The sequence below is a fragment of the Mytilus galloprovincialis genome, chromosome 3, assembly GCF_965363235.1.
Source record: "Mytilus galloprovincialis chromosome 3, xbMytGall1.hap1.1, whole genome shotgun sequence".
Taxonomy (NCBI): Eukaryota; Metazoa; Mollusca; class Bivalvia; order Mytilida; family Mytilidae; genus Mytilus; species Mytilus galloprovincialis.
In genome coordinates this window covers 3,986,973-4,011,931 of record NC_134840.1, presented here as the reverse complement: position 1 = coordinate 4,011,931, position 24,959 = coordinate 3,986,973, and the positions used below count along the sequence as shown (strand labels likewise).

Sequence of the window (24,959 nt, the reverse complement as noted above, 5' to 3'; positions counted from 1 at the left end):
CATTTGTACTAAGTTTCAAGTTGATTGGACTTAAACTTCATCAAAAACTACCTTGACCAAAAACTTTAACCTGAAACATGCACTTTCATTTTCTATGTTCAGTGGACCGTGAAAATGGGGTTAAATCTCTAATTTGGAATTAAAATTAGAAAGATCATATCATAAGGAACATGTGTACTAAGTTTCAAGTTGATTAGACTCCAACTTCATCAAAAACTACCTCGACCAAAAACTTTAACCTGAAGCGGGACAGACGGACGAACGGACGAACGAACGGACGAACGAACAGACGGACGAACGGACGCACAGACCAGAAAACATAATGCCCATAAATGGGGCATAAAAACATACAACTCAGCAAAACTTATCAAACATTAGGGGTCATCCAAAATTATCAACCATTTTCCAAAGTGTACTAAACATACACTTTTTCAGACCCCCCACCCTCCCTCAAAAAGTGTATATCAACCATTTTTAGGTTTCAAGAGAAGAATCAATCATTCTTAATAAAAAGAAGATCATGTCTATTATATTTAAGTTTACTGTAAACATATTTTATTAAAGAAATCATTATATATATAGCTACAAGGGTAAAGACATAAATACGAAATACACAAAAGATTCAATAACTGGGATAAGGAAATAACTGGGATAAGGAAACAACTGGGATTAAGTTTAATATATAGACATTTGCATTGAAAATAAACTAAAACATATCTGATTGTTTTATTTGATGACATCTATCTGTGATGCTTGTGTTTTGTCAGAATAAAGAGTACAAATATTAGTGTTTCCCTTATCACACAGTGGGAATGGTAACCCCAATGAAAAAGGGCACCTAGAGCATGCAAAAGATTAACAAAAGGGAACATAAATTATGCTAAGAATCAAAGAAAGGGAAATGCATGGTTATATTGCATTGGTAAAGTATTGAATGACAGTTGTTGATGGAATCAGAGCTCAAGACAGCAATAAATAAAACTGTAATGTTTTAAAACATTTTAAGTTTTTAAATTTCCCGCCTGTATATCTATTCAAAAGGTCCCTGTAAATATGCCGTTCATGGCACTATTTCGTTTATGTTTATATACTGTAACGTGTACATATATTTGAATATTTTTTAAGTTAAGGTTAAACTTCATATGGAGGTGCTCCTAATTAACGGAGGCTTATACTAAGAAAAATAAATTTACTTCGGTTTACAGGTTTACTATTTTGGAATGCATAACAAGAAAATCAATTGAAGGATCAGTTTAAAAACTTTTCACAAAACGGTGTCTTGTCAAAATCAAAACATTCAGAGAATTTAGTGTTTCCATCAATTTTGTTTATTAAACAGAGTAAAACGATAACGATCTATAATATAGCAGGTGAAATTCACAATCTGAGAAATGCTTGCAAACTTTTTGTTCAAATAATTTTACTAGTTCACATTTTTGAAAGATTTAGTTTTCATATGATTTAATCTTTTAATCATTCATTGCGGATTGAGGAGAATTATGATATTGAAATAAAAACCATCAAGTGAAAATAATAAACAAGAAATAAGAAGAGAAACACACTCAAGCCAATTCTCGATTTTATACATCGACTTTCCCTATGGAAACGACATAAATTTCGGAAATAAAAAAAAAAGCGTACGGTAAAAATGTTGATTTTTAACCCCCTCCCCCCAAGTGTATATTTTAAGTGTAAAATTTGGAAAATGGTTGACAATTATGGATGACCCCTTAATAATCCACAACAAAGTACATGTATTCTTTAAAAGGAAATAATAAAAGCATCCAATTTCTATTTAATTAAATATATATCCTTACTATACACACATCAATACCACTTCAATATTCAACTACAACTGTACAAATACAGGTAGATAAATGGCAGGTGAAATCAAACAGATTTTGGCCTTCTTTTACTTTAGGGGTTCCAACCCATAAAGAGCTATACTAAACTATTCTTTACCCCAAACGTTACCCTAACCTATACCTAAACCTAACACTAGCCCTAACCCTAAAACCTAAACCTAACCTAAAACATCCCCTAACCTTACCATAACCATGAATGAACCTTAACTCTAATGTATAAGGACCCTTAAAGAAAATATATAAAATAGTGATTTAAGATATTTTTTAAAGATATTTGATCCTACAAAATACAAACTCACCAAACATAGTCCAATCAAATTTTGTTTAATAATTCTTAATATATAATCTCCAATACAAAGTGATATTTATATGACCCCTAATTGAATTTGATCAATAAAAAGTGTGGAGTTAGTTTTCCTGAAATATGAAAATTTTCAATCATTATTTCACAGGACCAAGTATGGTGCAAGGGAAACAACTCCAATGTTTATCTTTTTGAAAGATTACTCTATTATAAGAAATAAAATCTTTCCATCTCTGTTTAAGATAAGTAAATCTTAAAGGACCATGCATTACTTAATCCCTTTAGAAGTTACAGCCGTATGGCACCTATTTCACTTGATACTTCATGGCTCATATATCATATTTCTAGATATCTATTTATATTGAATTGGTTACATATGCTTGATACTTCATTCCCCAATAAAAATAACTTATTCATCATGGCTGAGGTACATAATACTAGATACTTCATGGAGCATAGAAATAACTTATTTATCATGGTTGAGGTACATAATACTAGGTACTTCATGGAGCATAGAAATAACTTATTTATCATGGCTGAGGTACATAATACTAGATACTTCATGGAGCATAGAAATAACTTATTCATCATGGCTGAGGTACATAATACTATATACTTCATGGAGCATAAAAATAACTTATTCATCATGGCTGAGGTACATGATATACATTTATTTCCCGTTCCTGAGGGAGATATGAAGATTTGTTCACCCAAGAAGATTCATATTTCACGAGGGCTTTGCCCGAGGGAAATGTGATTTTTCGAGGGTGAACAAATCTTCATATCTCTCGAAGCTTAGGGAAATGAATGTTTTATTCCACTGCCTATGCTTCGTTTACTTACTGAATATACTATATTAATTTGTATACGTTTGTTTTCTTATCTGCTTGTTTTAATAGCTAAACACGGCATAAACAGTGCGGATCAAAAGTAAATTAATAGTCTTTTTATTTTAACGCTTGAATAAATTTAAACACAGTAATGACTTATCTAACGCTATTTTAATTAAACGACTTTCAAAACGGTATGCACATTAACCGCGCGTAACGTCATATTACGAGGTCCCGATCTACAGAGGGAAATATGATGTTCAGAGGGGAATATGATACTCAGAGGGGAATATGAAGTTTTGTTCGACGTCACGTGTGATAGTTTCAACCAATCAAATGTTGATTTCACCATCAAAATCAACATGCAGTGGAATAATACTAGATACTTCATGGAACATAAAAATAACTTATTCATCATGGCTGAGGTACATAATACTAGATACTTCATAGAGCATAGAAATAACTTATTTATCATGGCTGAGGTACATAATACTAGGTACTTCATGGAGCATAGAAATAACTTATTTATCATGGCTGAGGTACATAATACTAGATACTTCATGGAGCATAGAAATAACTTATTCATCATGGCTGAGGTACATAATACTATATACTTCATGGAGCATAAAAATAACTTATTCATCATGGCTGAGGTACATAATACTAGATACTTCATGGAACATAAAAATAACTTATTCATCATGGCTGAGGTACATAATACTAGATACTTCATGGAGCATAGAAATAACTTATTTATCATGGCTGAGGTACATAATACTAGGTACTTCATGGAGCATAGAAATAACTTATTTATCATGGCTGAGGTACATAATACTAGATACTTCATGGAGCATAGAAATAACTTATTCATCATGGCTGAGGTACATAATACTAGATACTTCATGGAGCATAAAAATAACTTATTCATCATGGCTGAGGTACATAATACTAGATACTTCATGGAACATAAAAATAACTTATTCATCATGGCTGAGGTACATAATACTAGATACTTCATGGAGCATAGAAATAACTTATTCATCATGGCTGAGGTACATAATACTATATACTTCATGGAGCATAGAAATAACTTATTTATCATGGCTGAGGTACATAATACTATATACTTCATGGAGCATAGAAATAACTTATTCATCATGGCTGAGGTACATAATACTATATACTTCATGGAGCATAGAATTAACTTATTCATCATGGCTGAGGTACATAATACTAGATACTTCATGGAGCATAGAAATAACTTATTCATCATGGCTGAGGTACATAATACTAGATACTTCATGGAGCATAGAAATAACTTATTTATCATAGAGGAGGTTCACAAACTTAATGTATTATGTCTTACAGAAACTAATTTATCAAATGTGGGATACATGTACTGGATACTTCATGACTTATAGAAATGCAATTGAGAATTTAAAAGGGGAATGTGTCAAAAAGGCAACAACCTGACCAAATAGCAGATTTCAACCTAAGGCCATGCACAAATGGGTCTCCAACCAGCTGTCTTCAACATAGCAAGAAAAAGGAAATAACTTATTTAACCTACCTGAGTTACAAATACTTGATACTTCATGAAGCATAGAAATAACTTATTCATCCTGCCTTGAGTACATAGACTTGATGTATTTTAGCTTATAGAAACTTATTTATGCTGCCTGGATACTTCCTGGCTTATAGAAATAACTTATTTGTCATGTCTATAGTTCATATACTTGATACTCCATGGCTTATAGAAGAAACAAATTTATCATACCTTGACTTGACTTGACTTAGATCAATGACAATATTGTGACTTACCATGATATGATGATATGTGAAAATCTGATGACTCTACATGCTTTGTGACTTGGCTTAGATCCTTGACAATATGGCAATGTAACAATATTATGTGACTTGACTAAGATTCTTGACAATATTGTGACTTATAAAATGTGACTTGACTAAGATATGTGACAATATTGTGACTAACAACATGTGACAACTAAGATCTTTTACAATCTTGTGACTTGGATAATATGATACCTGACTTGATCTGTGACCTACCATGATATGTAGCTTGACTAAGAACTATGACCTACCATGATATGTGTCTTGACCCAGAACCATAACAATAAGATGACTTACCGTGATATGTGACTCGGATAAGATTTGTGACTTACAGTGATATGTGACTAAGAACCATGACAATAATGACTTACCGTGATATGTGGCTAGGATAAGATTTGTGATAATTCTTCAGACTTACCGTGATATGTGGCTTGGATAAGATTTGTGATAATTCTTCACAGACAGTTGCATATTCTGACGGACGTTTCTTGATTGTTTCCAAAACCTGTAATTAATATGTTTTGATAAAAAAAAAAAAAGAAAAAAAAAAAGGCCATTGCTTACTTCAAGGTTATGTGATACACAGAAGAAAATACTTAACAAAAACAACTACATAAAACGGTTTTAGATTTAATATTATTTATAGATTTTCACTGAAATCATTCAAAAAGAAGTAACTCTAGAATCAATGGATAGTATTCAATATTTTCCACAAAATCAATGCAAAAAAACTAATACATTAGCATCAATTTCAAAGACAGTAACCTGGCCATTTCTAAGGAAAAATAATTAACCCTTCTCTGAACTATCTTTATGATTTTTTCTGATCAGTAATAAAACTTAATATGGATAATTTTACTGCTTTCTTTCTCATTCATAGGATAGGTTTACTTTACCTTAGCTTTAGGCCTAAAATAAAATATTGTTTGTTTCCCCAATCCCGACCGACCCTGCAAAATTGGTGCTACTCATAAACTTTTATTGTCAAATCTAAGTCAAATATTATTTTATTTATTTTGGATTTTCAGGCTTGCCGGATCGTCCGATAATGTTCAAGCTTTTCGGAAAAATAAAATTATTTTCCTACCTACCTACCCCAGGGCCGTAACTACATTGAGGCAAATGAGGCAAATGCCTCATGTAAAAAAATTAAAAAAAACTAGAGGCTCTAAAGAGCCTGTGTCGCTCACCTTGGTCTATGTGAATATAAAACAATAGACACAGATGGATTCATGACAAAATTGTGTTTTGGTGATGGTGATGTGTTTGTAGATCTTACTTTACTAATCATCCTTATTGCTGCTTACAATTATCTCTATCTATAACAGTACTTTCTGTGGAAAATGTTATTGAAAATCTTCAAATTTTAAGAAAATTGTTAAAAATTGACTATGAAGGGCAATAACTCCTTAAGGGGTCAATTGACTATTTTGGTCATAGTGACTTATTTTTAGTTCTTACTTTGTTGTACATTATTGCTGTTTACAGTTTATCTCTATCTATAATAATATTCAAGATAACAAAAAAAACAGCAAAATTTCCTAAAAATTACCAATTCAGGGGCAGCAACCTAACAACCAATTATCCGATTCATCTGAAAATTTCAGGGCAAATAGATCTTCATCTGATGAACAATTTTACTCTATGTCAGATTTGCTCTAAATGCTTTGGTTTTTGAGTTATAAGCCAAAAACTGCATTTTACCCCTATGTTCTATTTTTAGCCACGGCGGCCATCTTGGTTGGTTGGCCGGGTCACCGGACACATTTTTTAAACTAGATACCCCAATGATGATTATGGCCAAGTTTGGTTAAATTTGGCCCAGTAGTTTTAGAGAAGAAGATTTTTCTAAAAGATTACTAAGATTTACGAAAAATGGTTAAAAATTGATTATAAAGGGCAATAACTCCTAAAGTGGTCAACTGACCATTTTGGTCATGTTGACTTATTTGTAGATCTTACTTTGCTGAACATTATTGCTGTTTACAGTTTATCTCTATCTATAATAATATTCAAGATAATAACCAAAAACAGCAAAATTTCTTTAAAATTATCAATTCAGGGGCAGCAACCCAACAACGGGTTGTTCGATTCATCTGAAAATTTCAGGGCAGATAGATCTAAACCTGATGAACAATTTTACTCTATGTCAGATTTGCTCTTAATGCTTTGGTTTTTGAGTTATAAGCCAAAAACTGCATTTTACCCCTATGTTCTATTTTTAGCCATGGCGGCCATCTTGGTTGGTTGGCCGGGTCACGCCACACATTTTTTAAACTAGATATCCAAATGATGATTGTGGCCAAGTTTGGATTAATTTGTCCCAGTAGTTTCAGAGGAGAAGATTTTTGTAAAAGATAACTAAGATTTACGAAAAATGGTTAAAAATGGACTAAAAAGGGCAATAACTCTTAAAGGGGTCAACTGACCATTTCGGTCACGTTGACTTATTTGTAAATCTTACTTTGCTGAACATTATTGCTGTTTACAGTTTATCTCTATCTATAATAATATTCAAGATAATAACCAAAAACAGCAAAATTTCCTTAAAATTATCAATTCAGGGGCAGCAACCCAACAACGGGTTGTCCGATTCATCTGAAAATTTCAGGGCAAATAGATCTTGACCTGATAAACAATTTTACCCCATGTCAGATTTCCTCTAAATGCTTTGGTTTTTGAGTTATAAGCCAAAAACTGCATTTTACCCCTATGTTCTATTTTTAGCCATGGCGGCCATCTTGGTTGGTTGGCCGGGTCACGCCACACATTTTTTAAACTAGATACCCCAATGATGATTGTGGCCAAGTTTGATTTAATTTTGCCTAGTAGTTTCAGAGGAGAAGATTTTTGTAAAAGTTAACGACGACGGAGACGGACGACGGACGACGGACGACGACGGACGACGGACGCCGGACGCAAAGTGATGGGAAAAGCTCACTTGGCCCTTCGGGCCAGGTGAGCTAAAAAATGAAACAAAAGGTTGTTTTCATACTCAAATTGTTTTCACGGAAAGTGTCTTGCAAGAAGCAAATTCTCTTCACTCCCTGGTGTATCCTCTGGATGTTTTTCGTTATCCATGTTTCTATTTTCCTTTTAGTTTTCAGTAGTGTTGTCAAATCGTACACTTTTGCATAACCTGTTAATCGTATAATCGTTCGACCAATTAACCGGTTAACCGGTAATTTTAGTTGATATTCTAAGGCCTTATCAATAGTACCCTACACATAGATATAAGAAGATGAGGTATGAGTGTCAATGTGTCGGACTACCTTCCATCCAAGTCATACATTTACGTTTTTATAATACAATGAATTGAAGTTTGTCCTTTGGTATTATAAGGCTGGTCTGTGAAGATTCCTGTCCAACTTCATTACCAAATACACGGTATAAACTATGGCGTTTGTACTAACTTCAGATTGAAAAAAAAACTAAAAAAAAACGTCTTGATCTCGTAGAATTGAATATGTCTGAAACCGATGATTCTTTCATTTTGTCTTGTTGTCTCCGAAAATAATGTGAGGTGTTTCAATGTAAATTGATTAATCCTATTAATCGTACCATCAATTATATATTGATTAAATTCACTTTGGTTTGCTTTTTTACAGTTTTTGAGTTAGCATTTAGCTTAAAATATGACAAAGACTTGCACGACAGAGATTACACATTCAGATGTAGGTCTACACAATATAAGATAAAATATGAAATGATAAAGTAAATCGTAAAATTTAATCGTGTTACTGATTAGAAATTACTGTTAAAACATGTAACTAATTATGTTTCCCTATTATCTTGCCCCGAGCTCAGAGACAAGTTCTAATTAATTTCATATTTTTGGATTATGAATAGCAATCAATATACTGGACAATTGATCAGTCAAAATAATTACCACGACGACAATTTGTAAAGAAAACACATCTATTTAATGATGTCAATATAAATTTATATCAATTCTTTAAAAAAAATTGAAAAAAGTCCGGTTAACCGGTTAGCGTTTTTGGTATTCGGTATTCGGTCGTTCGAACGGTTAACCGGTTAACCGTTGACAACACTAGTTTTCAGAATTGATGGTCTATTGTTTGTACTTCTGTGTTCCGGGTTTGTCTTTTGTTCATTTATTGTCCTCCTTTATGACTATAGTCTGAGCGATGATATTCATTTGTAAACGTGGTTTTGCAATGTTACATGTCCACCGATGTCCAGAATTGTTCAATAAATATATTTTAAGAAAATGCGATGCTACTCAGTGGACACAAAAAAATGTCCTTTCTGCATGAATAACTGAAATTGATATCAAAGAATACAACACAGTTTGTTTTATTGTAAAAAAAAAAACTAGATAGCTGACATGGTTTGAATTAAAGTAAGGTCACATATTTCCCGGTATCAAATAATTTGAAGAAAAAAAAACAAGGTATTGCCATATATGACCTTTTACATTGAAAGTTTAAACTTGCATTAAGTCGTGATGAGACCCTTTAACAGATAATAAAGGAGTATGGGGACATAATCGCACATAAAGTCAATGCATAGAAAAAATACAAATGATCAATGGTCAAAGTTTGTGTTCCTGCTCTTCATCTTGATAGTTGCCGGATGGTCTTCAACAATACTTTTAAAGAATCATTAATACCGTAAAAGATCGTAAAACAAGGTGAAGATGGTCCCTGGTGTGGACTTAAGCAGTACTAGTACTTAAAGTATAATACTGCAATGTCACTATATTCAAATCTAGTCATAGAAAAAATCACCAAAGTCTAATCACAATACAAGACAAGAACAGACAGACAGATACGGTAATAATAATTATGAGAATTACAATTTTCGCTTTATCCTACATATTAGTCTTTTAATGTTGTCTCTAATAATCGTGACCTAAAAGTCTTAAATACAACAAATGGAAGTTCTAAAATTACAATTAATATTTGTTTTTGCTTTGGGACCTGATTGTCGAAAAAAATATCTAAAAACTAATTAAGCCGTTTCAATGCAAGAAAAAGTCTGGGAAACGCTCAGAATGCACGATTTTGCGTTATTTTTCTCAGAGCTACTGGGGGCCTTGAGTGGCCCCCAGACCCCTCGCCCAAAATTTGTCGCCTCGCTCCGCTCGGCAAACATATTTTGCCTCACTATTAAAAGAGGCTAGTTACGGCCCTGTACCCACCCCTGGATTGGCAGGGTCAGGATTGGGGAAACAAACAATATTTTAATTTAGGCCTTATCAAAATGCAAAAATAGTCAGTATATGTACACTAAGAGCTATCAATCTGTTAGTTTTTAACAGTATATATCATTTATGAAACTACTTTTGAAAGGTAAGAAAGGTAATACACCAATTTTACTAAATCATTGTTTGTTCTAAAAATGGTAGCAAGTATTAGAATCATTTTCATAACAGTATGGACAAGACCATTTCTTTGCGTGCTCAGGTTAACAATTGACTGGGTCAGATTAGGTGAACATTTGTCTGTATCACTCGCCTGTCATATAGTACATGTTATAGACAATTAAACTGTGGGTCGCCAAAGGTTCTAAATGTCTAAATCAAATAATATGAATAACTAGCAGAGGACTAAACCTTGTGTGTTGATTTAAATGTTAAATACATTTGTACTTCTCTTTTTATCTTCTCGTGCACCTGCATGTACATGTACTTTATTCTTTTATTCTATTTAAATCCACATTTGAAGGCCTCTGACAGACTGAGTGAGTGTAAAATCACTGTTATCCTTAGTCGATGAAAAAAAAGTGAAATGTAAATGATTCAGTATTATCACCAACATACATATTGCTGTTGTCCACGCTATTATGAAAATGATTCTATGTATATTCGTTGGTCATACTTTTTTTACTTACCTAGATAAGTCCAGGAAATTTATTAATCTGGTACTTGCTTTTCAAATTTATGATCTCCATTAATAGGGTGACTTGATAAATTTTGGATTCAATCTCAACAAATAGTAGAAGTTTCCTTCCTATCTAATATACATATTCATTGACAAAAAGAGTTAACTAGAAAACAGAAGATGTTAGGAAGGGCCTGCTTGTATATTTTTGTGTGATGCATATAAACAAAACTTAATTCAGATAATAAAACAAAACAAAATGCCTTTGCTAGGTGAGGAGCCTGGAATAACAAGCTAAACCTACATATTAATATTGATTTAAATCCTTCCACAATGAGATGTTTCTCACAATTTTAGATTAGTTAAGAAACAATGAAGTTTTTACTCCAAATTGGAAAACAGGAATCAATTTTGAATACTAGTGTACCAATATATCAACAGTTATCCTTAGGAAAAAATTGTTTCTCAAAATTTAATATTTCTATGTAAACTAAAGTTTTCCCACACTTTTGTTCACCTATTTCGAAAAAAAAATTCACTTTTTATCACTAAGAATCGTAGCATTCAACTCTGGAAAGAAAAACCTGAAAATTTCCAAATCAGAAGGGAGCTAACCTATACTTATCCCACTTCAAGAAAACCTGACTTAAATCTAACAGTTCAAGTCCTTGATGCCATTTTCCAATTGTCAGTGTTCAGTTCTCTACATGCAACTATGCATATCCAGTACACAATCTATGTCAAATGTTAAACCAGAAAATGTTTATTCATATTCAGACACCAATACTAATTTTAAAACTATATCAAATGCTCTAAGACATTCTCATAACAACTAAAACTTCTAACTTGCACCATACACAACATAAAAACGGTTGCAGGAATAGAAATAAGGGAGAGAACTCCTGGAATAAGGGAGAGAACTCCAACTTACCTCCCTTGATTGTTTAACTGCATCATAGGGTGTAGGGCGGACTGGAATAGCTGTTTTGTGGTCACCACTTACCTCCACTGTTTTATGGACAGAATCGGAGGGTGGAGGGCGGACTGGAGTAGCTGTTTGAGTGTTGATTTTATCATATAACTGAAATAGAAAAAAAGTATGGTCAGTACTTAAGTAAAGTTCTTATTAAAAAAAAAATCCCTAGATAAACAACTGCTTTGCATCAATAGCAAAAATTGCAGAAACTGATGGAAAAGAAATTCACTGCACTTACATATCACTGACTATTACTGGGAAATACTTTCAAAACTCAACTGATCAGAAAACATGACAGAACTTCAAATTATCATGAGCATGACTAGCAAGTGACTGCCAGTTGCCATTTCTTTTTCAAATAGAGATTTTCAAATGCTAATGAAATAACTTTTTTGTATGTCCATGGTATAGCTTAACATAATCTTTCCAATAAACCAGACTAAATGGATGTGGATTCAATAATGTATCAAATCTTATATAAACTCTTGTACATACTTCATAACATTGTATCAAATCTATATAGTCTCATGTAATTACTTCATAACATTGTATCAAAGGAGTAGGGGCATTAAGGCCTGGTTTTGGCCCAAGAAAATAAAATGTTTGATAACTTTCTCAAATTAGTACATAATGTTTAGAAATGCATAGGGTCAAGAAATATCAATGAAAAACATTAAGATTGTTATGTGATGACGTCACAATTACGTCATAATATGTACTGTTTCACAAAAATGATGAAAAATACAGAATTTATGCAGTTTTCTATCTTTGATTCTGTTGTGGAAACATCGTGCGCAGCCAAGAAACAACAAAATAATTTAACAGTAGCTTTATTTTAACTATTGACAAAATCTCACTAAATATAAAGTTGTTTCTTGGGTGCGCACATACTTTTTCAATCTAAAATATACTTAAAAATTTGATGAAAAACAAAGAAAATTGCGAAATTTTACAAAATATGCAAATTAAGTCATAATTTGTTGCCATGGTAACTTGTTCAATGTCCAAAATTGTTTTGTTTTTCTGAATACCTTGTACCATAGATAATGTACAGTAATTAAAAAATATGTATGATAACTTTTAAATTTGCAGTAATTTTTGGGCCAAATAAGGGCCTTATTGCCCCTACTCCTTTATATATAGTGTCATGTAATTACTTTATAACATTGTATCAAATCTATATAGTGTCATGTAATTAGTTCATAACATTGTATCAAATCTATATAGTGTCATGTAATTACTTCATAACATTGTATCAAATTTACATAGCGTCATGTAATTACTTCATAACATTGTATCAAATCTATATAGTCTCATTTAATTACTTCTTTTGATTGAGTTAAGCCATTTCAATTGATATTTTATAGTGTGTCTTTCTATGTTGTCATGTTACACTATTGTTTCAGATAAGGGTGTTTCTCTTTGTTTTTTTTTATATAGATTAGACTGTTGGTATTCCTGTTTGAATGGTTTTACACTAGTTATTTTGGGGCCCTTTATAGCTTGCTGTTTGGTGTGAGCCAAGGCTCCATGTTGAAGACCATACTTTAACCTATAAAACTATTTTAATGCACTTATATCATTTTAATCATACCACTCCCTCAGTAAACCTGAGACTTTACAAATAATAAAACCCCCGAAATAATAATATTAACTTAGAGTTTTATAATGTTATTGGTGTGTTAAAGTGTTGATCAAAGCACATTTTGTATGAAGAGTAGAATTGTTATCAACTCTTTTATAGCCCTATAAAATTATAAAAAGAAGCATACCATTCCTATAATTACATTTTATGCTTCAACCATGAAATTAAAGAGTTACATCAAATTTTTGTTTGTTTTTCACTGCATTATTTTAACATTGTCAATTAAGGAAAGCCTTTTCAGTCATAGAAGTTGTATTTCATATGAAAATAAAATATGATATTAGGGTTTCTCATGATTGCTGTCAGCCAATCAAAATTACAAATTCTAATGAATAAATACATGTATTGTATCTATTCAATTATAAAGAATGAACTTATCAATAACACAGATAAATAATGCTTTCAATTGAAAATATTCAGTACATCTAAACTTTATAATGAAATCAATTATGATGTAACAGAAAAAATGTATGTTGCACTTAACAAATTATATGCGGAAACATGTTTTGTGGTTGCTCGTTACAAATATGAAATATTGGCTAATTTGATACTCAATATGCAAACATACCATTTTCTACCAATTCATCAAAGTCGTCTTGATTCTTTTAAGCAGTTAATTAGGTTCAGTAGAAAATGACAAATCCTTAGAGAGCTGGTAATGTTAGCAATAATACCAAATTAGATTGATTACCTCACAAGATTTATGTAAGGGGAAAGAACAGAATATAAATATAGATAGGATTACTTATAACATACAGAAAAAAATAAAATAAATTGTTTACATTTCTTCTATAGAAATAAAACAACCGTAATGTATAGTTCTATAAAATGTAGTTAAAAAACCCCCAAAAAAACAAGACATTTCCCAAAGCAGCTCTTGTTCTCCGTTGATGTCCCAGTAACACCAAGAGCAATAAGTCTGATGAAATGATTGGTGTGGAAATTCCGGTGACATCCCATTAGTCCGACAACCATTATTCCGACAGCCAATTCCTCCGACAGACCACTATTCCGACAGCCCATTACTCCGACAGCACACTATTCCAACAGCCCATTACTCCGATAGCCCATTATTCCGACAGCTCAAAATTTCCCAATGCATCTGTCTTATGTGTATGGGTAAATTTTCACTAAAAAGACAGCCCACTATTCCGACAGCCCATTACTCCGACAGCACACTATTCCGACAGCCCATTACTCCGATAGCTCATTATTCCAAAAGCTCAAAATTTCCCAATGCATCTGTCTTATGTGTATGGGTAAATTTTCTCTAAAAAGACCAACTCCGCTCTCTATACTTTTTGTGGTTGTCCATTTTGATATCAATTATTCTTTGTGGGATATTTATTTCAGTATATTATATAACTATACAAATCCTTGTTATCTAATTGTAAACAAAAACTTAGTAAATTATGTGTTTTGGTTAAATATACATATTGGAATCATCTATTAAAAATTTTAAACAATGAACACTGACGAAAGCAAACTTGACACTTATTTCATTTAAGGATTGTTTTCAAAAAGAAAAATATTTAGATATCATTGATTTTAAAAAAGGCAGTTCATATGTTAATTATCAATCTGTGCTCACCCATTACATTAGGAATTAAAAATGCCAGATTCTCAAAAAATCGTATTGTACAGCTGATAAAGTTGAGGATGAGCGTCATTTTCCAATCGCATGCTCACTTTATAATATTTGAGGGATGAAGTCATTAAGCATATTTCTAGCACTTGTCAGAACTTTAAAAAGTTAAATAAACATGATAAATCTTCGAAATTTATTTGTTTTGATGTTAACACAAGAAAACTTTACTATTATGGGAAAAAAATCATATTATATTGTTAGCTCTTTTGAATTATGAAGCACAAATCTTGATACTGACTGTTATTTGATATCAATGTGTTAGTTGTTTTTTTTTTCTATTTTGTTTTTGCTCTTTATAGATTTGTAATTTGGAAAATGAAATATTGTATTCTGTTCTACTCTATATGCAGATTTCAAATTGAGTATATACTTAGAAAGTATTCGAACTACCTTAGTCCTATGTTATATATATGGAGTTATTTCTTAAAATATGTTATAACATAATCGTAATAATACCCCGGGGGGTTACTTACTATATTTTTAGTGGTAAAAGTGTGCCGCAAAACAGGGTCACTTTTTCATGCCCTGCTGGTTAGAACAGGGTTTCTCTTTCATGTCCTGTTGGTTAGAACAGGGTCGCTTTTTATGCCCTGCTGACTAGAACAGGGTTTTTTTTAACAAAAAGTATTTGTCTAGAACAGGATCTCGTATTCAGTTGTTGAAGATACAGTCTAGAACCCGGGTCTAGAACTGCATCTTATTTTATACGGTCTAGAACAGGGTATACATTTTCTGAGCATCTATAGAACAGGGTATGTTTTCAATGTTTTCTGGTTAGAACAGGGTATGATTTGGCAAGTGCTGTCGGCACAGTTATGCTCGAAAGGATATCAGTAACCCCACGGAATACAGACATACACATTTTATTTTACCCTGATACCCTGATAAGTGTCGGACTATTGGGTTGTCGCACTAAGGGGTTGTCAGACCAATTGGCTGTCGGATTAATGGGCTGTCGGAATAATGGCGTGTAACCAAAATTCCTACCATTCCTTAATTCATTCACCTTAATGGTTACAACTATAATAAATTGCTTGACAGTCAAATTAAAGTATGAGGCACTGGTATTGAAAAACAAGCTAAAATCTACAAATTTTTAACTCAATTAATTCTTGTTAAAAGAAGAAACTGGTAGTTTGTTCAACACTTAACTCTTTTTGACAAGACAGGACTCGTTCGTTAGCCTTGACATAGACACATTAATGAAACATTCCAACAGAAACCAGAGCTTAAGCTAACATAATTTAACTGTGTTAGGTTTGTTACACGGAAGACCAAGCTGAATTAGAGGGAAACTTATTGATTATCTGATTATCAACACCAATCCAGTTAAATTGAACTTTATTTACATCATTTCTCACTTATTCATAAATGTCAAAGCACTGAAATACTGTTTTTTTTGGGGCACATGAAGATTAAAAAATTCTGGACAAAAACAAGAGCTTAAAAGGGGTGATGCTAGTTATTACATGTGGTATAATAAAACTATTTTATCCTGCAATTGGGTGTCGTACTATACAGATACAGCCCTACAGATATTGCTATGCTGTATCTGTATACTATACAGATATCGCTTTAAAGCTCGCCCACTGCCGGACTAAGTATTGTTTGAACCTGTGTGACTTCATAATGTGTATTCCAGTTGCATTCCAATGACGATGACAATTGTCGATTTCAAAACTTGAATGTGTATGATTGTGTTCCAAAATCAACCATGTCAATTTCAGCATGCATGTTTAGTGAATGTCAAGTTTGAAGCGTAGGACAACTCGTACACTTTTGTTTCAAATTTGACAATGTTTTGTTATTTGTTTTTACTGTTGAAATTAGTTGTTATGTTAAATAGATAATTATTCACCTTGAGTGATGTATTATTGTTGACCATTCGAGATTCTTTTTTGCGAACCCGTCTTCAGCGTAATGTGTGATTTGATATTACTACGCAGGCTGGCCTCAAGGGATTACAAATCGAAAATAAATGCTAAATATGTTAGTTTTTGTGTCTTTCAAAACACAAACAATATACAGAATTAATTGCAGGATAAAGACAATAACTCGGCTTGAAACAGGTGTAGTAGCTCGCTAAAAGCTTGCATACACCTTGTTAAACCGGTTTTCCAAATTTTGTCTGTATGAATATTGTATTTTTTTTTATTAGAAACAACAGCTCTATTTATTTGCAAACCAAAATCAAGACTACTAAGTCAACATGAGATAAACATCTCTGAGTTTCTGATTGTTTTCAATTCAAGGCTGCATACTGATGTTTCAATGTTAAATAAAGAAAACACTTTATCCTGACAAATTGCCCTCAGAATTACTTAAAGTAATTTTATACAGCTCTCTCTTCATGTTTCTATTGCTCAGCCCAGACTAACTGTAAATTATGAGAACCAAGTGAAAATTCAATTGGCCTCTCAAATCAATCTTAATACTGTATAGAATGTCTAAAAGGTGCTATTGACTCCATTACAGAATCGATACGATTTTTATAAAAACATGCTGGAAAACAGAACTAATAGCATTATGTGGGTTGGATCTTTGTGGTACCAATTTGCTATTCCATGCAATTCATGTGATTAATTGGTTTTAATATCAATAAAGACGTATTTTTCTCCAACAACAGCTAAAATCATCAAAAATTTATTGTTAACAAAATAAACTTTAAGATAGCAAAATACTTTCTGGATCAAATTTGCAGTAACATCACCTTTAATGCATTTGATTTTCATTGCCTCACTATTTTCTAACAACTATTTTGTAAGAAAAACAAGAATGTGTCCAAAGTACACGGATGCCCCACTCGCACTACCATTTTCCATGTTCAATGGCAGGGGTTTCATTATCTTTCATGTTGACTGGTACTTTCCACATTTCTAGGTGGTACTTTTAAATCTATTCCATGAATATCTTATATAAAAATTCCTACATTTAGGCGGTACTTGTCAATAGCATAGGAGGGTAAAAGTACCGGGTACCGCCTCCTCATGAAAGGCCTGCAATGGACCGTGAAATTGGGAAAATAATCTAATTTGGCATTAAAATTAGAAAGATCATGTCATAAGCAACATGTGTACTAAGTTTCAATTTGATTGGACTTCAGCTTCATCAAAAACTTTAACCTGAAACTTCCACTTTCATTTTCTATGTTCAGTGGACCTTGAAATTGGGGTCAAAAGTCAAATTTGGTCTTAAAATCAGAAAGATCATATCATAAGCAACAAGTGTAGTAAGTTTCAAAATGATTGGACTTCAGCTTCATCAAAAACTACCTTGACCAAAAACTTTAACCTGAAACTTCCACTTTCATTTTCTATGTTCAGTGGACCTTGAAATTGGGGTCAAAAGTCAAATTTGGTCTTAAAATCAGAAAGATCATATCATAACCAACAAGTGTAGTAAGTTTCAAGTTGATTGGCATGTCATAAGCAAGAATTGTAGTAAGTTTCAAGTTGATTGGACTTCAGCTTCATCAAAAACTACCTTGACCAAAAACTTTAACCTGAAACTTCCACTTTCATTTTCTATGTTCAGTGGACCTTGAAATTGGGGTCAAAAGTCAAATTTGGTCTTAAAATCAGAAAGATCATATCATAACCAACAAGTGTAGTAAGTTTCAAGTTGATTGGACTTCAGCTTCATCAAAAACTACCTTGACCAAAAACTTTGACCTGAAACTTCCACTTTCATTTTCTATGTTCAGTGGACCTTGAAATTGGGGTCAAAAGTCAAATTTGGTCTTAAAATCAGAAAGATCATATCATAACCAACAAGTGTAGTAAGTTTCAAGTTGATTGGACTTCAGCTTCATCAAAAACTACCTTGACCAAAAACTTTAACCTGAAACTTCCACTTTCATTTTCTATGTTCAGTGGACCTTGAAATTGGGGTCAAAAGTCAAATTTGGTCTTAAAATCAGAAAGATCATATCATAACCAACAAGTGTAGTAAGTTTCAAGTTGATTGGACTTCAGCTTCATCAAAAACTACCTTGACCAAAAACTTTAACCTGAAGCGGGACAGACGGACGAACGAACAGACGGACGAACGGACGCACAGACCAGAAAACATAATGCCCCTCTACTATCGTAGGTGGGGCATAAAAACCAAACTGTATTGAATTATTGGTAAGACTTATCAAAATCTAAATCGGAATAATAATTCCAAATTTTAGGTCTTTGCCTCTCTAAATGTGGAAAGAGCTACAACAAATCTTGAACACTAAGGAAAACATTTTTACAAAAAATCAAGATGCTAAACATTTGCATCATTAATCTCTGGTGTATAGTTGTTTGATAGGCAATCATACCACATCTCCTTATTTTATAAGATTGGCAATCATACCACATCTCCTTATTTTATAAGATTGGCAATCATACCACATCTCCTTATTTTATAAGATTGGCATACCACATCTCCTTATTTTAAAAGATTGGCAATCATACCACATCTCCTTATTTTATAAGATTGGCATACCACATCTCCTTATTTTATAAGATTGGCAATCATACCACATCTCCTTATTTTATAAGATTGGCAATCATACCACATCTCCTTATTTTATAAGATTGGCATACCACATCTCCTTATTTTATAAAATTGGCAATCATACCACATCTCCTTATTTTATAAGATTGGCATACCACATCTCCTTATTTTATAAGATTGGCATACCACATTTCCTTATTTTATAAGATTGGCAATCATACCACATCTCCTTATTTTATAAGATTGGCAATCATACCACATCTCCTTATTTTATAAGATTGGCAATCATACCACATCTCCTTATTTTATAAGATTGGCAATCATACCACATCTCCTTATTTTATAAGATTGGCAATCATACCACATCTCCTTATTTTATAAGATTGGCATACCACATCTCCTTATTTTATAAGATTGGAATACCACATCTCCTTATTTTATAAGATTGGCAATCATACCACATCTCCTTATTTTATAAGATTGGCAATAATACCACATCTCCTTATTTTATAAGATTGGCAATCATACCACATCTCCTTATTTTATAAGATTGGCAATCATACCACATTTCCTTATTCTATAACATGGAAAAATTGCATCCAATTTAACCTAATATAAAGACACACTTACAGGAATTAATTCAGTTTTACCAAACAAGCTTTAATTCTTTTTTAGTTCTCATATATTCGAAGGGTCATGTATAGATACCAAACTAAATAGTAGTATATGTTCTATTGATGATTATTAATGAAAAATAACTAGAATAAACAAGGCATTAAGCATGACATGTTCCAACAGAAAACCATCATATTTTCTAATGATCATTTTACTGTATTTATTCCAAATCAATACTCCTTTCAAATCAGATATACATTTATCAATATAGAGGCTCTGCATATGATATTCATTCTAGTTTCACAATTATTAAAGTATTGGAAATAAGCACAACACAAAATATTACCATCTTATTCACAGACATTTTCAAAGAAATTACAGACCTGCAAATTTGTATAACAATATGTCAAATCTTTTGTCATAATCATACATTTCAAACAAGATAGCTGATCCTTATTTTTACAGCTATGTTGTTTACCAAGCCTGGAAATTTAGATACGATCCTGGGAAACTCATAAATCTTTTAAATAAACTATTTCTAAAAGATTTTCAATTCAACACTTTAATCAGGTCTTTGAACATTGCTTTTATTGGTATAAATATTTATTTTGTTATCAGTAAATTAAAATCAAACTAAATATTATACAGTTTACAATCTGCTGACATCTATATATTGGTATTTCACAAGGTTATATTTTTCTCTGACTGTTAACAATGTCTTTACACTAAATCCATTGGATGTCTGATGTGTAATGATTGATTTTTTTGTCTAAGAAACATGATTTTTTTGTTAGTTGTCATTGGCTTTGAAGTTATTTTCAGTAATTTCCAGTACTCTCACATCTGTACTTGTATGTCTTTGTACCTGAGTGGGGAGGTGATTAGCAAAGCTAATTACATCAGACTTGGTTGTACCTGATTGGGGAGGTGATTAGCAAAGCTAATTACAATAAGTCTTCATGATTTCATAAGGTAGCATAGAGAGACATTGGTTGATCATTATGCTGCTGTCTTCGAATGATAATTTCTTTAATAATTTTCAATATTACCGGGTAGTTTTAAAGTCTTAAGAAATCTGGTCAAATATTTCTTTTCACAACACCAACATTGCACTATCAACCTTAAACTTAATATCTGTTGTTAAATTTTCTTATATTCTTTTGGCTAAATCAATAAGATCAGACTTTTCATTAATTTAGCAAGAAAAATATGAGAAAATAACTATACTTCAAATTTTCTTCTTCTTCATATTTGATTGCTATTACATGTATAATGTTTAAATAAATCTTACCGTATTTGTGTCATGTGAACTTTGTGTACCCGAGTTCAGTCTCTGTTGTGACTCCTTCCTTTTATTATTATCCTCATGCACTTTTAAAACCCATAACAACGCACACATTCTTATAATAGATCGTTCGTGTCTTGAGTTATGGTAATGGTCAATGGGATCAGTGTTATGAAAGTTTGACATGGTATTTGAAACTTCTATTGGTTGACAGCAAGTGAAATTTTCTGAGACAAATGTCAGTTTGGATAAAATAAGATCCGACAAATACATGTTAACACACAGCTTGACAGTTGATAACAACAGCCCAATGTTTATATGTCTTTAAGTTGGCTATTAGTGACATTAGGATTATATCAAACAATATCCATCGCAAACTTCACCTTGAACTATAGAACCAATTCCATAAGAAGTCGTTCTTAACTGACCAAAAACAATTACCCACACCATAGAGTTCCTTTGCCTGGCAATTGTCAATAAATATATGATTCAGTTATTGGGAAGAAATCGCTAACCTTTTCAATGTTGTTGCTCTGCAGACAAATAGACATCACATGACTTTGTACCTCAGCACAATTAGAGAACACTAAAAAATAATCATCTATGACAGGATAGAACTGTTTTTCCATATATAAGCACAACTATACAACAATCTTTGATTGATCCCGTCTATTTAAATATTACTGACAGGGCATAGTATTGTCGAGGAGTAAATCCCAACGTTTCCAATATAGTCAGAAAACCAATCCATAGTTTTAGCATATTTTTCAATAAGAAATCTTATTCCTTTAAATCACACTTGACAGGAAATACATCTTTTTGCAATTACGAATAAAAAATGTGTGAAGGATAAATGTCAATATATATTGAACTATAACAGCTTCCGAAATAGGAAATGATAATTAATGGAAAATCACAACTAATTTCTAGCAGGATTTAAAAGTGTTTAAGTGTTTTAATGGTTATACAACTAAATCAGTTCACCACAAAACTATCAAAAGTGACAATACAATGTCAGACATATAGGGCTATTGATAATACAATGTCATGACTTTCTGTTCAGAGGCTTCCGGGATAAAGGGGCCTGCTTAAATAAAGGTACCAATGTCGGTGATCTGTCTGTAAGTTTATTGACAAAGAATCAAAGACCAACTCAAGTTCCTACAATGACTGTAGGTGAAACAATAGAATTCTATCACACTTTGTGTGACACGATTAAAACAAGTATAAAACATCAGCATAAAGGTAAAATGTGGTCACCAAATTTTCTTGTAAAAAAAGGTTTCATAAAATAATTTGGTGCCAATCAATCATAGTACACTATAATAAGTGAGTTATATGCAATCAAAATAAATGGAGAATGTGTCCCAATGGACACAGATGATGCCCCTGCTTGCATTCAACATTATAAAGGGACATTACTCAAGAACAATAAAAGCGACACTACCCAAATTTGTACTTGATCTGAGTTTTGTGCTAATAAGTATTGTGTAGAGGTTTCATAATGTTTGGTAGGGGGAAACTTTAGTTACAATGTCAGAATATATCATTTACCCCAATATAAAAGACCCGTCTGTATTTCTAAGGTATCATAAAATATAAATGTTGAAAACATATGAGTGCAATAATATATATGTGACATGTACACTTCATATAAGGATACAACCAATTATTCACTTGAAGGTTGTCACTAACAGTAATGAAATTGGCAAAGATGCTTATTGTCAAATAAGGTTTGATTTACAATAAACCAATAATAGCCATTCAAAAAGAAACCTGAGGTAAAGTTTTCTTCTTGATGAAACTATAAAAGTCAGATCTCATACTTGAAAGAGGAAACCTATTGATAATATGTCGGCTGGAAATTAGCTGGAAATTATGTTTGTTCATTCACTTCAAAGAATGGTTCAGAGAATATTTCCTGAAGAGTCAGATCTTGTTTATTGGTAATATGATGGGAGTTGCTAATTATAAAATTATTATACTAGCATTAATAAATTTTATATTTAAAGAGAAGAGTTCCGATGTACTGATATATATAGAAATTGGATGACTTATCCCTTAAAAATGATAGAAGACTACTTACAATACTTAAATAGGTTAGGTTTTCTTTCTTCAGCTAACTGGTATGTTTTTCACATTCACCCAAAACAGTTTAAATACAAACATAAAGAAATAAATCTATGTTAAATTGTAGATATTTTGCCCCAAAACAGAAGTAATCTTTGAAGGGAATTTCACTCAGAAATACAACTCTACTACTGAGCAGAACTTTTTAATTTCATTAAATTTTTTATTTTAAAATGCCAAATGTATTTGAAAATAAGTGGAACTCCTGTAAGATTTAAAATAAAGCATTACACAATTTTCAAATTTCAGTTTAATATATACTAACTGAGCAGATAATCTGTAACTGTAAGGCTAAATATTAAAATACAGAACAGATTAAAAACAAAAAGTTAAGAAAAAAATTTTCTAAATTGGCAAATGCACCAAAATAAAGTGTAGCAACTATTGATTTTCTCTTGTATACCAACTGTTTAAACATTACTTCAAAGGACACTCGCTCACTGCCATCGATCCTGGTCAACTGACCACTGATGGATTGTTCAGAACAAATTGTCTGGTAAAGTAGCAGCTATATCAATCATTGTAAAATCTGATCAAAGGGACAAATGACATATGTGGAAAAGCACATTTTATCAGAGACACAGTACAAATAACAATCTGACTATTAACAACAATTCAGTTTACTTTGGATTGAAATCAGTTCTATCAGGGCTGTCAATATTACAGTTGACAAAACTCTGTTTCATTACACCAAATAATAGAAAAACAAAGGATATTGGGGTATCAATGACAAATTATTATTACATGCACAACAGTGGAACGGAAGTGACGATCCCCTAAACGCATAAATGATGTTCACTAAAACCAGAGTTTTTGACGAAAATGCATCAATTCGAAAGTTGTCTATTGAACCTCTTACATTAACAGCTGATAAATGTTCATGCAGGATTTTGGCAATTTCAACAGTTTTCATAACCCTGATATTTTTCTAAGCAACATTCAAAGGGACGTTTAACTATTTAATTGCTTTGCCTGTTGATTGGAACAAATCATTTATAAGATATAACAAGAGTGCACAAAAAAATCAAAGAACTAAGTACATGTTTAGATTCAGCATATCAAAGAACCCCAAGAATTCAATTTTTGTTAAAATCAAACTAAGTTTAATTTTGGACCCTTTGGACCTTAATGTAGACCAATTTGAAAACGGGACCAAAAATTAAGAATCTAAATACACGGTTAGATTCGATATATCAAAAAACCCCAATAGTTCAGTTTTTTATGAAATCAAACAAAGTTTAATTTTAGACCATTTTGGCCCCTAATTAGTTGGGACCAAAACTCAAAAAATCAATCCAAACCTTCCTTTTGTGGTCATAAACCTTGTGTTAAAATTTCATAGATTTTTATTAACTTATACTAAAGTTAATGTGCAAAAACCAAGAAAAATGCTTATTTTGGACCTGTTTTTTGGCCCCTAATTCCTAAACTGTTAGGACTTAAACTCCCAAAATCAATCCCAACCTTCCTTTTGTG

The 24,959-nt window shown here is 32.1% G+C and overlaps 1 protein-coding gene across 16 annotated transcripts in view; it reads right to left on the bottom strand.

Annotated features, from left to right (window-relative positions):
• LOC143066989 (peripheral plasma membrane protein CASK-like) overlaps window positions 1-24,959 on the bottom strand; it is a 196,150-nt gene that overhangs the window by 42,008 nt on the left and 129,183 nt on the right. For 13 of the 16 annotated variants that reach the window (XM_076239891.1, XM_076239887.1, XM_076239890.1 and 10 more), the window contains 2 exons: window positions 11,628-11,777; window positions 5,269-5,355 (listed from right to left, as the gene is read on the bottom strand). In XM_076239891.1, coding sequence (XP_076096006.1) covers window positions 5,269-5,355; window positions 11,628-11,777 — 237 coding nt within the window. The remainder of the gene's footprint in view (window positions 1-5,268; window positions 5,356-11,627; window positions 11,778-24,959) is intronic. The other 3 variants (XM_076239900.1, XM_076239896.1, XM_076239899.1) reach the window with 1 other exon arrangement.